This window comes from Morchella importuna (genome assembly GCF_003444635.1).
Source record: "Morchella importuna strain M04M26 chromosome Unknown Morimp01GS002, whole genome shotgun sequence".
NCBI lineage: Eukaryota > Fungi > Ascomycota > Pezizomycetes > Pezizales > Morchellaceae > Morchella > Morchella importuna.
In genome coordinates, this window is record NW_025763399.1 from 2502795 (window position 1) to 2517566 (window position 14772).

Here is a 14772-nt window from a genome sequence, read left to right on the forward strand (position 1 = left end):
TCCGCAGGTTAATCTTCAGCATACGGCGCCGTACATGAAGGTATCCTAGGGTCGAAAGATGGTGGTAGAAGGATGAGACAGTGAAAAAAAAGAATAGGAATCCGAGAACCCGATTGCCGGCCGGTGCCATTGGCCAGCACTACAACGGAATAGTATCCATACGTTGTAGTGCTGCCCCCCGTCGTTCATAAAGCTCAAGTGTCGTCGTAATAAAAAAAAAGAATAATAATAAAAAATAGTAAATGGAATGGCGCCTTTCCCCCCCCCTCCTTTTAGTTTTCCGTTTTCCCATTTTTATGCGTAGTTTCTCCAGTAAAATGTGATATTCCCTTCCGTCAACAGAAGCCCCCTCCTAGTCCTCCCCTCATCTTCCTGCTTCCTCCCCAAGCGCGCCGCCTCTTGCCGCTGCTGCAGTGCTTCAATCGCTGGCCCCGCAGGAGCCTCTCTGCTCTGCTGCTGCTGCTGTTGCTGTTGCTGGGAATTGGACCGTTCACCGGCGGAAGATGCGGGCATCGCCGGAGCTGTATGGAAACCCGACCTCGGGTCTTGAACCACTGCTCCGTGATGATGATGAGGAGGAAGATCCACTGCAAGAACTCCGATTTGAGTGCTGGTGGCTATATGAACCTCCTGAAGAAAATCCCATGTTGGAGTGAGCGGGGCAGGTGTGTCCCACGAGGACTACCCTGTCTTGTACCATGTGTCCGCGGCGGCCATAAGCTCCGCATTGGTCGACTCCGTGAGTGAAGTAGACGCACTTGCAAACTGCGTAACGCTCAACAACTCTCATGCACATCTTGAAGTGTTGTGGGGGGTTTAGTCGTGGGAAAAAGTTGCTAGTTGCCTGGTCTGGCGGATTGAGGTGAGTGTTGTGGTTGTTGTGGTGTGAAGTTGATAGATATCAGGAATTCAGTCGAATATATAGAAAACGCTGGGGATTGAGTGTGTTGATAGAATATGAAGTGGTGAACCTGAATTGATTGATATATTAAGAGAGTACTGTTGAGATTGTTGTAACTCTAGGGCTGTAGGTAAGTAGATCTGAATGTATGAACTGAATGTATGAACTGAATGAATGAACTGAATGTATGAACTGAATGAATGATCCGGAAGGAGGGGGAGTGATCTGATAGTTATATAGATGCACCGTTGAAGAGTAAAGCGAGACATACTTGCATAACAGGGAGGATCAAGTAATTGCTTGGTGCACTGACTGTTTCGACTCCCGCAGCTAGCACACAGCCTACCAAGGAAGAATATCACCACCAGTGGGTGACTCCAAGACATAGTCATCGGTAAGTCCCCAGGAGTGAGGGAGTGAGTGTGGTGATGGTGGGGTTTCCAGGTCAGTGGTAGTGGTAGTGGGGTCAGAGGGGGGGGGGGAGGGGGGGAGATGCAGTATCGAGGGCAGGAGTAAGAGAGTGCAGTAAGTGAGAGTGAGAGAGAGGCCGTTGAGCTGCTGTCGCTAGCTCCTGTGTTACCGTTAGGTTGGGATGGACCCTTAATGTTCCCGTCCCATAGAAACGGCAGGGTCCAGACTTAATCTGACTACCGTCGCTCACAACTTCCATCCAACCTACATACATGTCACACCTAATACCATCCTGTCTGTGATAATCACCACCCCGGCCGATATGCCTGATATATTATACTTACTCCTAGCACTAGACACAAATATCAATAGCATCGTCACGACAATGGAAATGCCCAAAATGCGAATGGTAAAAAACAAAACTCCACGACGTCATGAAATTAGAAGAATGATCATCAGTGCGTTCATTGATAGAATAGCGCACTAGATTTCATCTTCGCCCTAAGGTTATCAAAATCAAGAAATATCGGAAGACCGAGAAAAGTCAGGTATGCTGCATGCATATCTGGAATGCACGAGGTCTGGCTCACTCACAAACTACTTGGTGGAGAGAGACGTGAGGCTGCGGGTGTTCAGCTGGTTGCGGTGTTGCAACAACCTCAGCCGAAGAGATAAAGCGTGAACCAGGAAATTCGTGTGGATGCAGGTACTATCCAGGGGTACATCGAAAGGGTGCGATGGGCGGGGAGGAGGGAGTGAGAGCTAGAGGTGGGTGGGCAAAGGAAAAAAAAAAAAAAACTCGGTTAAGCCTACTACACCCATGTGTCTATGATAATAGACATAAAATGTCTCGTAGGGTCAGGGTGATTATCCTCAGCTCAAGATGTAGACGGTATTGGTTTGGATGTAGATAGCTTAGGTGAAAACTAGAGGTCCCGGGTTAGGGGTGTAATTTTTAGGTGAGGCGAATCGCGGTCACTACAAGGCTGCCTTCTTGTTCCCAGGAGATACCTTTTTTAACCAGCCAATCAACCCCCACAGCCACAGATCTGATCTCGCGAGCGAGCCATCGTGAGGCTGAAGCCATCCCACCTAACTGGGGTCCGCTAATAATATTTTATCACCGTAATGGGGTCTTTTGCGGTCCCCTGCGCAGGGCTCCTATTGGACAAAAACACCTAATAAGGCTACGGTTATCGTCCGCAGCATGAATTATTGCCGGTAAACCACCTTTTGTGGGCTGGCTGCTAGCTAAAAGATACCGAAAATAACAAAGATGAGTGAAAAATAAACCTAGGCCTTTTGTTGAGAAATACGATTGTCTATAATGGCATATGTTTCTCCCCAGTACTCCGTCGCAGTGTTCCGAATTCCGGGGTGGTGGTGGCAGAGGGCAGATCATCTTGTCCCGACCGTTAACTCTTCCTTCTTTCAAGCCCCCCTCCCGCCCCTCCAACCCTCCAATCCATAACCCACCAAGCATTTTTCTTTCTGTCACAAAGTAACCAAACCTCCGCTGAAGAAACATGTCAGATGAGGTAGAGGGCGTCTGTTACAGGCCCGCTTGTTAATAGATGACCTTCGGGGCGCGCTACGTTTCCGGTGGTTCGCTCACCACTACTAGGGCATCACCAGCGTATGTAAGAGCATGAAGAACGTCGAACCGCAGTAAAAAAGAAACCAAACCAGATTATTCGCGATATGCATCTACGGTAAATGCACTTTTCCATATGCCGTCCATCGCGCGCCTATTCATGCCCCACTACCGGCCCCGCTACTTTCACTTCTCTCTTTCCTTGGATATCAACCGTGGCTTAATTTCTCGATCCTGCCATGAATTCTTACCCCATCACTAGATTCCTGGGGCTTACACACAAACATGAGTAGTGCTCACCACAACTTGCCCCCAAAAAGCCAAAATTAAGGGGAAACGGAGCTAAACTATGCTAACCGAGGGCGCGAGGTATCGATATGTCTTGTTTTTGTTTCTTTCCCTTGACGATGGAATTCAATTGAGTCAATCGTCCGCGGCATATTGTTCAGCTTTGTACTGATCTGAGCGTGCTGAAGCTATTCACGACAATGAGAATCAAAAACGAGGAGAAAGCTATTTCTGAGCTAAGTATAATCACACGTATACACTAACGGTCAGATTGAAGAATTCGACCCCAGCTCCTTGCCCAACTCGTATATTCGTATCGGTGCAAGAAAGTTTAGGACACGATATCTCTAGTGCCGTTGACCCTCAACACACATCTCGCGGACCTGCATCACGGTAGGGCTGCAGCTAGTGCACTGAATAACACGGCTATTGCAAATGCAGGTACACGATGTCAACCCCTCACTCCGACGATCACTATTTGCAAAAATATTTCAAACAGTTAATCTCAAACATGCTCATATAATTGTTGAGGAATGTTCGTCTCCGATGAGCCACTGCCTAACCAGTGATCTTTTTCATGCAATCAACGTATGTATGTACCGTGACTAGTTATTATTATCATTATTGTTGTTGCTGCCTGTCGGCATTCGGCGATGGCAGGATTGCAAGGCAAGAAGGAGGAGATGAAGAGCTTTTGGTCGAGCTTTGAGTCAGAAGAAATATGTTTATTTCCATCAATGGTGTTTGATCGAATGGTTTCAAGGCCAATTGCAGAGTAATTCAGAATACGTATAGGTGAACTAGGCACATAATACACATTCATGCACGAAGGTTCATACGATCTTATGATCAATTACAAACCTACTCATAAAATTACGACTCCGTATCTCCCCTTTCGCCCGGGTCAATTATATCTTTCTTGCTTGCTAATAAGTCATCTGCATTGATATGTCACGGCCTTGGTCAACCAGAATTCATTGAGTCACGACAGCTACACCTATGCACATTCCCTGCCAATACGGGCCAAGATCGTCACCTCTCAATAATTTAACCAAAAGTTATCAAACCTGCATACATAACGTACCACGCTGGTGCCTAGTGTGCACCACGAGATGATAGATCTGCTACATCGTGTTTCATCTCCTGTAACCCCCGCGAAATCAGGGGGGAAACCCCTCGTGGCCGCCGCGTTCCCTTGGCCACGCTAGGCTCCATGCCATATTGCGATCATCACCTAACCCTGACACGATGCTCGCCTGTCATGATCCAGACCATCGCTCCTTTCGCTAAGGTGAAAGTGTGGAAATGTGGAAATTTGAATGCCGACAAGCGACCGAGCGACTAAGGGGGGGATGATGGTTGATAGTGATCGTGTTGGGTAAGCCTCAGCTTTGCGCGTAAAGATCCAGTTTTTTCTTATTCTCCTTATGCGCCGAACCGACCACTGACCGATTCATGATCACGGTACTACAATTGCTATTATCTCAACTACAACCTTCATAATATAATCACACATCATGATCATGATATCACGACAGGGCGATGTACAAAGCCATGCCGGGATGGAAACCATGATCAAGCTACTGCTTCTCTTCAATCTCACTACACTGTGATGATAATGTTGTATCAATGTATGTGCTTCTCATATGCTCATCCGTGGGCAGTGTCTGCCTTGTGCCCGGTTTACCACTGTGGTTGACCAGTTAAAGAGATCCCGATACATCACCTCTCCTCCAAGTGCTCATTGCGTTCATTCCGGGAACCTCATCCAGGAAGGAGGACCGCAGCTACATACTAGTGCTCTCAACTGCGAACTCTAGGGCCTTCAATATTGGTCAGACTCAGACTGTCAGCATGCAGTCCAGTCCACATAATCTCTAATATGCCACAAGCAGAGCATGCGCCACAAAACACGTGATGCCCCTGCAACAGTACCGGAAAAACTTGTGGTTGGCTGCCGCGATAATTATTCCGTTGCTATGGTCAGCACTAAGCTCAATTCAACGTTACTACTGGCCCTAAACCGTTCCCAACAGTCATCTTCAACCGCAGTAGAGCCCGGATTAACGGTTTTTCCGCGATTCTTGCTTAGATACTCCAATGCTTAGACGCAAAGCTGAAATTTGGCGAGACGGCTAAAAAACCTGTTTTTCTTTCTTGGTAAGAAAACTCACAACAGTGAACCACGGAGACAAGCCGAGAGGGCTTTTCAACCGCCGCTGCAGTGATGATGGGATAGCTTCAGCTCGCAAGGGCTAGCTCGCCGGTAAACTCAATTCCTGTAAGCAAAAGCAGTGCTGCAGGACCGACGATATATGGCCCCAATACCTTGGAAGCCGTATCATATGAAAACAACCCCATCTAATGACTATAATCGCACATGTCTTTCCTTCTCCAAATCCCGAGGTCTAGATTCGACAAGTCTAAAGTGGCGAGGATCTGCTACTAAGATCTTGCTTTCTTTCCTAGCGGGAAGATCTGTGACTGACTGCGCCTATGCGTCGGGGAAATTGCACTTAGTCGTTGACACAAGTGCAGGAATTCAACGATATGACGGTGACAGCTTTCGAACCTGACGGATCTGGGTAAGATCTCTCTACGGTTGAGGGTTGGATTCCCGTCCTTAGTTAGCTAGTCGGGTTCCTTACTCTGCATGATACGATAAGGCCGAAATACACTTAACAATCTTCTGCACTGTACTATAGTATTATACATGAAACGATCCTGTTTAATTCTCCTCTCCTGCGGCTGAATCGTGATGTAGGATATGAGTACATCTCGATTATTACAGTGCCGTAAGCCCTATTCCCCGCATTCTCTAGGTATTATACGGGCCGGGAAGGAGAAGCCGATTACCTTAGGTGTTTTCTTCTATACTTTATCGGTATCAAGTGGATAGAAAGTGACTATACTATACCGTGACCTACTGTTCCGGTATGTCATTCTATGACTACAATGGAGAAGAATCCACCTATTGATACTACAGGATAATTTACGTAAGTAACGACTGATCCTTTGAATTGCTGAAAATCAGTAATACAACCGCAGCATAGAGATCGAAAATTTTCATTGGTTCGTGCAGTTTACTTGGATTTCCTGCTGAAAAGATCCGCTACCTACAGACGTGACTGTGATCATTAGACGAGGGCGGCCAAATAATACCCCCGTGACGCTGATACCTTGGTCCTGGGCTCGCTAACATATACAAAGTTTGATCGGCAGGGTGCTTACTGGGTTATTCAATCAGGATCGATCACCGAAACGAAACGAAATCTGGCGACCCAAATGTTCGTAAGGGATGTACCTATTTACTCGGGAATAAATGGGGTGAGGGTGGGCAGGGAGAGTGGGGCGGAGGGATCATTCACAATGGGACCTGATGGGACCCAGCTGAGCGGAAAGTCACCTAGGGTAAGTACCAAAGATACATGTATGTTTCCTGGAACAAAACAATGTTTACTTGACCTTGTATGTTTGTGTAGTACAATTCTATTTTTGTGGCTCTAGGTTTTATTTACATCTTCTATCCTATGCTATGACGCTTTCTAATATGCTGCGCTCCATAGAAAGCCTAAAATGTGCTCCTGGGTGGGGAGCCGGGCCCCTCCGAGTTATGCCGCCCCGTATCTCTCTTGAACTCCTCTCCCCACTCATTATCAGTCAGTTACTTTCACAAATATCCACGGGATCTATTAATATGTCCACCCCCTAGCTGGCACATTTATATCCCGTGATCAAAAGGGAACAAATTCTAATCAATGCCATCATATAAATAATTAATATTCTATCAAGTGCAGGTTTCAGTTATGTCTATACTTACGAATACCCCCCTGGGGCCCCACTCGGACCATCACATTCCTAAAGACTTGATGGGATATTTCGAATACGTCGTATTGAAATGTATAAAGAAAGAAACATTGGGATTCTCATGCTCCGCGAGCAGGGCAACCTTCCCAAAACCTCTGTGCGAACTAGAGATGGTGGTGGTGGTGGTGGGCCGAAAGCTTGTCATTCGTCAAAACCCCCGAGGTCGTTTTTGGGGAATTCGCCACTTGTGTTGTGGTACAATAGGTTCGATTAAATTTGTACCATGCACGTCAATGATCTTCCTCCAGCAGCAACAGCAGCAAGCAGCTTAATTAATGGTAGCCTTAAGGCAACCGCTGCAGGTACCGTCCGCACCGGCATATACGTACATATGCTCCAGCAAGCTCGACATAAATTTACGCATGCAAAGTGCGGGGGACATCAACCGTGGCTTCGGGCATGATGCCAAAATCGCAAAGCGGGGCCGGACGTATTTTTTTTTTTAGTATTATGTTTTTCCCAAGCGAAGTAGGTTTCATTTTATTTTGATTTCAGTCCTTGATATTTTATGTGCGCATAAGTACTATTGCGCACGCAGTGGCGCTGTGTGATCTCTTGTAAAAGTACAGTACCTACTTTTTTTTATGAGCGCTCAGACATCTGAAATGAAAAACCATATGCATTTGGTTACTACTCGTTTACCACGAAAAGAACCAGAAAATGCAAGTGACGGAAACAGGGATAGTTTGTTTGAGAGATCACCGCCACTCCATACAAATAATCCTTGCCTTGAGCAACTGCATTTTCTGGTTCTTTTCGTGGTAAACAAGTAAGTACATGTAGATTCTCCTGCCAATGATCCGAGGGCCCGCGAAACAGATCAAAGTCACTCGTGCGTGGTTTAGGGTTCTGATTAATATCGATCTTAACTACTCAATCTATTTTTGCAACCAGTCCTGGGTTTCTAAGCAGGAAAGGAGCCGCACGCAATGCTTGGCATTTGTGCCATGTTTAAGGACCGCTTGAATTGACGAGCTGTGGTGATGAGGCTCCGGCCTAATTACGAGAGGTCTGGGCGATGCATGTTTCACACGTGGAATGGAGGCTCTACACAATTCCCACGTGAGGTGAGGTTCTGCGTGGGGAAAAACACGGAATATCACTCGTTAGGCCTGGGCTGTGCGAAGGGAGAATCCCTACAGGTACATATCTTATGTAACTATTATGAGATTTTGGGGGAATATATGCCTTGATTGATAGCTATTTAGGGATACCGTGAGCCACACAGCTCACTACTCATAAAATTCCTCCCGAGGAAAAAAACTACTATTTTATTTCTGGTTGCTCCGTGTGGCCAACTAGCTCCCTAGTACTTGAAACATAAATTTGTTTATGTTCCCAAAGCGGGCTAATGCAACGTCAACTATCAATAGTCCATTAGCCTCTACACACTTTATTAGGAATGAGATCATGGAATGTAAAGTTGACTGGTTTTCTCTGTAGATATTGTGCCTTGCAAGTACATATGTCCGCTTCTTCCCCATCATGACGGGCCACAAGCCGGAGTAACAATGCCAAGATGGGTTAGGGATCAGGGCCGGTAGGACACTTGGCGCCGCTTGTTAAGCGGACGTTTTTTTTTCTCGCTCCTGTTATTTGCCATGTAGGGGGGAGGGGATCGATCGAGGGGTAAAAGTTACCTGGTATGCAAATCCCCGGGGGACAAGGAGCGAAACCGCGGTTCCTATTGTACTGCCACGTTTACCTTATTGCAACTTCATGCTAAGTCCTCCGGTGTCGCTGAATGAGTCACGGAAAGTGACTCGGAGAGAACTAGTAGAGTATGTATAATGTGTTTTTCTTGATTTTTCTTTTCTTTTCTGCGTGGCTTTTCTAAATGTTTCTAAAAAGTTCGGAATAAGTATATTTGGGTCATTGGAATGTTTCCCCCCAGAGACCTCGTTCATGCGCAGGGGTCTGCCCGCAGCGCGAGTTCTGCAGATCCATCTGCCTTGTTACTAGTAGTCACGCTCCCGTAGATATTCTACAATAAGGCTATTAGGTTTTCTCTCGGCGTTTTGATCAACACGCGAGTCACGAAAAAAAAGTCCGGAAAGACAACATCACTTTTGTTACCAAATTCTTTCCACATATTTCCGGAGAAACCGAGGCCTGGGCATTAACAACGATGGGCCATAAGCTCCCATTAGAAATAATTATCTAGATGTTTCTTCAATGTGCCGAATTATCACCAGCAACCTCGGTCTTTGGAGGAAAGACGCCTTGCGGGACGTTAAGTTGTCACGTTTCTACATTCTGTATTTTTGGGTTTCTCCGGCCGGTGAACAACTGGAATGTTTGAGCAGAACTCATGATGCCACGATTGCCGAGAGCATGAAACACAAGACCACTGTCTCTTGGTAGTGGAAAGGACGGCCTAGTATTTGTTTTTTTGACTCTTAGTTGCATTGCGTCCTGAAGGGAGTGGTCACTATCATTGACCTTATGGAGGGACGTAGTGACTTGGTCCCGGCCGTGATCTATGTTGGTCATTGTTCAGAGGTACTAGGTCGTTTTGTGACGATGACTTTATGCAATTGTTCAGGACTTGGAATTGTCCACTCCGGTGCCTTGGGGAAGAGGAAGGCGTGATGTGTCGGTCGAGTGTATTCCAAGATGATGCCGAGTGAGGAGCTGTGAGCCAGGCTAGGCGCGCGTACGCAATGCCGCGTGTGTAAGTATACGCGACTGCGTGTAAGGAGCCATGATAAGATAGGATCTTATCGGTGTTGAAATGATTTGGGTAAATGATTGCGACGCACGCATATAGAGTCTGGATCATTTGTTCTTATCTCCAACAGTTCAATGGTTTAAGAGATGCCCATCCTCGCGCAAGTTTGTCAGTCTTAAAGTGGAATTGGAGTTGCTAGCAGCCCTTCATAATTATATACTCAGTAACCTTCTATCATAATCATAGAAAAAGGACCCCAACGATCCACTATTAAACCCTCCCCAGGATGCTGATATGCGTATACTCCATAACCGTATACTAACTGAGTGGAATAATAGGCAATTAATATACTTAGGCTTCGCCATTCATCACTCGATCTTATCCGCGCCGAGCCTATCGAAACTTGGCAGTATGTGAACGCGGGTCTGATGACTTATGGTCGGTGAAGGGCCGGGACGCAACGCAACAACCAGCGAAAAGGAAACCTAACAAACATCAATTTCTACACAACCTCCAGATATGGGAAATAAGTAGGAATAGGTATAGTTCTAGGCCATAAATCATGGGAAGGCGCGGCGTAGCAACCTCCCGGGCCACCACGACTACCCACCCAGCAACCACAATTGATCCTTTGGAGAGCTGTTTTTTTGTATAGTTGTTCAATAGTAGCTAAATAAAGATAATTGGACATTTAATATCTTGTATACCAGCCCCTTGCCTTTATAACAGCTCTATTCTCCTAGGCATGCTCTCAACTAGCTATCAAATCAATCATCAGGTAACAGTTCCCAGCAATGAATTAAACCTTCCTCCACGAGGGGCTTTAATACTTAAAGTGATCTAGCACCATATGCCAAATGAGGGTACTGTTGATGGTAAAGCTTCTTGATGTGTACCCAAACATGTTCAATGGGATGGAATAGGCAAGCCAGTCCTCCAGAACATCTACCCTATTCTCCTCCAACCAGAGCTGTAAGACTCCGGTTTTTTGCCACAGCAAGGAGGCTGGTCATTCCCTCCTAGCTGTCTGGCGGGGTACATGGTCTCTGGGCGCCATCGGTGGTGGTGAAAGATTTTGTGTTCAGGCGTTGCGACCTCGCGCCTTCCCATGACTTATGGCATGGCGCTGTAGATAGACTATTATGTGTAAAGATTCTGGCGGTGGTGTCAGAACAAATGATTTACAAGTCTTCGCTTAATCTTTTTTATAGTATCTTAAAACTTTACGTTTCAACCTACTTGATGTCGAGCCTCCTACTTGCTGAAGAAACTTCTGAGAAATATAATATTCACTCTTTAAACATTCTCTATCAGTAGGAGAAGCTTTTGGGTGGATCGGTTGCCTGGTTTGGGATTGTTAGGTTTGAGCCCATAAGTCAAGTTTTCTCAGACCCACGGCCAATTTTTATCCACTTCTCTCGTTCTCTTTTGATTCTCAACTTGCATGCTTTTTTTTTGCTTAATTCATTGATCGCATGAAGCCTTAAAGCTACGGCGATAACTTGCATGCTTCCGTCCTTGCTTCAGCAAGGACTCAGCTGCAACACCACCCCAGGCCCGCTGTCCACCCGATTTTTTTTCTCAATTGGGAAAATGACCGTCTTAATCGGTTTCCCCTTTTGAAAAAACTCATAAGGGAACCGCGAAGCTATGGTTGCGGCGTTGGTTGGTGGGTTAGGGTGTCTTTTTGTGTGTCCATGCGGTTATGTCTCTCGGATAGATAATAAAAATATTTATAACATTCAAATACAATACAGTAAAGTAGTAAAGTACAGAGTAAGGAGTAAGATATCATCTCGATCTCTCACTTGCAAAAAAAGACCATTACCATCATTATGCCAACCCCAACTCTAGAAAACCTCCCCAATTACGAATCATCTAAAAACCCCAACCCAACCGCAATCCTACCACAATCAGCTACAATCCACTCAAAGACATCGCACTAATCAAATCACAAACCTAGCCACATACCTCCAAACCGCAACAGTACCACCACTCACGAGTACAACGCCTCCCAATCCTGCGCATACAGGCTCCCAATCCTCTTACACGGCCTATCCACCAAATTGATCCTATTCCCAAACGGATCGCTAAACACCGACGCCTTCCCAAACTTCTCCTGCCGCGGCTCCTCGTCATCAAACTCGATCCCCATCCCCTTCATCTTCCCATACGCCTCGTCAAAGTTGTCGACCTCGAGGAACATGAACACGCCGTCGCCGGCCTGGTTTCCGACGGCCTTGCGCTCGCGCTTGGTGCTCGCCTTCTTGACGAGCAGGCCCATCTGCGGCGCGAGCTGGCACAGCTTGGGCGGCGTGAGCACGATGAACCGCTTCGAGGGGTCGTCGTCGTGCTCGGTGTCCTCCTGGATCGTGAAGTTGAGCAGGCCGGCGTAGAAGGAGAGTGCGGGGGCGTAGTCGGGGCAGAGGAGCGTCACGAGGGAGACGTGCTGCGTGGGCGTGAAGGTGCTGGTTTTGGTCATCCCCATGGTTGCGTTGCGGTGGAGATATTGGTTGCTGTGATGGTATGGCGGTGGTGGTACGTACTAGTTACTATCGTGATGTGTGTACTCGAATTTCGAAGTGCGAGTTTTGCGAAACGGCGATGCAGAAGAAGGACCAGTATCCGCCACGGCACAGTTAGCTCTTTTAACACATCTCTCCCTCCCCGCCAGAAACTGGTTTTGTTTCGCGGTGATCATGAAGCTGTGACGTAAATCTGGTGATGATCCCCATCCTGGCCAGGATATATATCGATCCCTGTCAAGTAACAATTTATCCATGGTGACGGGGCGGCCAAACAAGAAGTACTCTACTTCTACTTGGAAAAAAAAAAAAATGGCAAGGGATAAAAAAACAAGAAATGAGGAATTCAAACGTTCGCTAGAGTTCGACGTTGTGGAATGGGTTGTGACAGCGGGTGGCTGTTGCGTGGTGGGTTGGTCTTAAGCCTGTCTTGAGACTGCGTACTATTAATAGTAACATTTGCTAGTAAAACCGAGTGATCGTAAGAGTTGCTAACCCTAACCCACACCAACATTCACGGACGGATACTCGCTAGTCGTGAACATCCATGGACCGTTAGATATGGCATTCAAGAGGTAAAGGTTATATCAAAAACTCTCATTAACTGGCTGGGCCAATTGCGAATAGTGGTCTCTTAGAGACAGCAATAATAAAACTCTACCCTTGGATGATGTACATGTACCATAGCACTTGTTTCCTAGCTAGAAACCCTCACCGCCTCCAAGAGCTTCATATAACACCAAGCAGACACCCCCATACCCACACCAGCCCACCAGCCCACCAACCCCCAACCCCCAACCCCCAAAAACACAAAACCTAACTCACCATATACTCAACAACAAAACCTAACCCACCACACCACCACCAAGAAGAGCCCCCCCTCCATTCCCTCCACTCCCGCACCCCCCCGCCAAAAAAAAAAAAAAAATTGAATAACGCCTCGATGAGGATTCGAACCCCAGTCTCCCCTTCACAACAGTGGCACCTACGGGCTGACTTTTGGGAGGTATGCTAACCGACTGCACTACCGTGGCTTGTGGGATGGCTGCTGGGGGGTGGATGATAGCCCGTTGCGGGTCGGATACGGGATGTGGGGGGATCTAACCTTGCGGCGGGAAGGGTGGATCTAATCTCTATGTGTGCCCCGGGGGGGTGGGGCTCTGTTCTGTTGTTGTAGTTGATTGCCGCTTAGGTTGGAGAGCAGCAGCGTTTTATATGTGCCACCGGCTTCTAAAGTGAAGACACCGCCCATCCCCACACCACTCATCCACTCGTCCACACACCACCCCCACGAATAAAAACAAAAGACAGAGGCCCAAAAACCACCCCCGGCCCCACTAAACTAACCGCAGCACAGTGCCCTCTCGCCGCATGCACAGCCAGGCCACCCCCTACACATGTCTCTACTAGTACAGTAGCAGCATTCAGTTTACCCATACCTAGCTGCCATCCCCCACGCCGTTGTAGTGGGTGGGGTGTGGGCTCGTCTTGTCTGTAGTCCGGCTTTTGGGTGTGCGCGTGTAGGGATTAGTTTAGGGGCGTCATGGGGTGTCACTCGGTTTCGTGCGGTGCGGTTTAGAGTGTTTGATGGTGGTGGGGGGGGGGGGGGAGGTAGGGGAGGGCGAGGGGTGTGGGGATGTGGGGCTGGGTATGGGGTGTGTGGGTGTGCGGGTGTGGAGGATTCGTTGGTGAGAGAGGGGGGGGGGGGGGGGATGTGGTGGACGTTGGGATAGCCATTCAGATCTGAATACTGTATCTTCCGCACTCCGCATTCACTACCCTGCTACATCCACCTATCTGATCACACCCATACCCGTTCATCTAATCATAAAACCTCATGTTAAACCCCCCTCGTAGAGGACTCTCAGCAGATAGCGGACGGACGCCCGGCCCAGTCGCTAACATAACACCAAAAGCAGGGGCACGCCGGGGCCGCCGATACTCGTACTCCAGCGGCTACATTATTCTATTTTTTTTTTACCGTCTGTAGGTGCAGTGTCTGCATGCTCGATACTCACGGCAAGAATGGACCACTAGTGATCCGCGCGCCGGGGACGCACATATAAACCGAACTTGTTAAGTATGAGTTGATAGACACTCTACCACTATTTACCACTGGAGCGGACAGGTAGCTGGAGTTAGGAGGAGGAGGCCGCTGGATATTGTAGATACGATAATAAGAATGGGGGGGAAAGACAAAAAAAACACCGGGCCGCTAGATATTGCAGATAGTAGGATATATATTTACCAAGACGGGAAGGAAATAAACACCAACAGGGCCGGTAGTCCCATTTCTATATCTGTATCTATATCTATACTACCTGCATATAGTGACGGTCCAGCAGCCAGTCCAGCGTCCGCACACACACACACACACCACGAGACCAAGGCCAGCCGGTACCTACACCACAATACCTGCACGAGATCGGGGAGCCTCAAGACCTATCTTCTCTACTCTACAGCGGAAGGTACACCCCCTCCGGGGGCCGCCGGGGGTGGGACAGTACCTATGTGC

General features: G+C 47.6%; 2 protein-coding genes across 2 annotated transcripts; both read right to left on the reverse strand.

Annotated features, from left to right (window-relative positions):
- Positions 1-294: 294 nt before the first annotated feature.
- On the reverse strand, positions 295-796 carry LAJ45_01507 (uncharacterized protein; the record flags this gene model as incomplete). Its single annotated transcript, XM_046111100.1, has 2 exons — positions 295-630; positions 698-796. 2 exons carry the CDS (start codon positions 794-796, stop codon positions 295-297), a joined length of 435 nt encoding a protein of 144 aa, XP_045976278.1.
- A 10803-nt stretch (positions 797-11599) lies between these two features.
- On the reverse strand, positions 11600-12220 carry LAJ45_01508 (uncharacterized protein; the record flags this gene model as incomplete). The annotated part of the gene is made up of 3 exons (XM_046111101.1): positions 11600-11636; positions 11704-11774; positions 11831-12220. 3 exons carry the CDS (start codon positions 12218-12220, stop codon positions 11600-11602), a joined length of 498 nt encoding a protein of 165 aa, XP_045976279.1.
- Positions 12221-14772: the final 2552 nt, after the last annotated feature.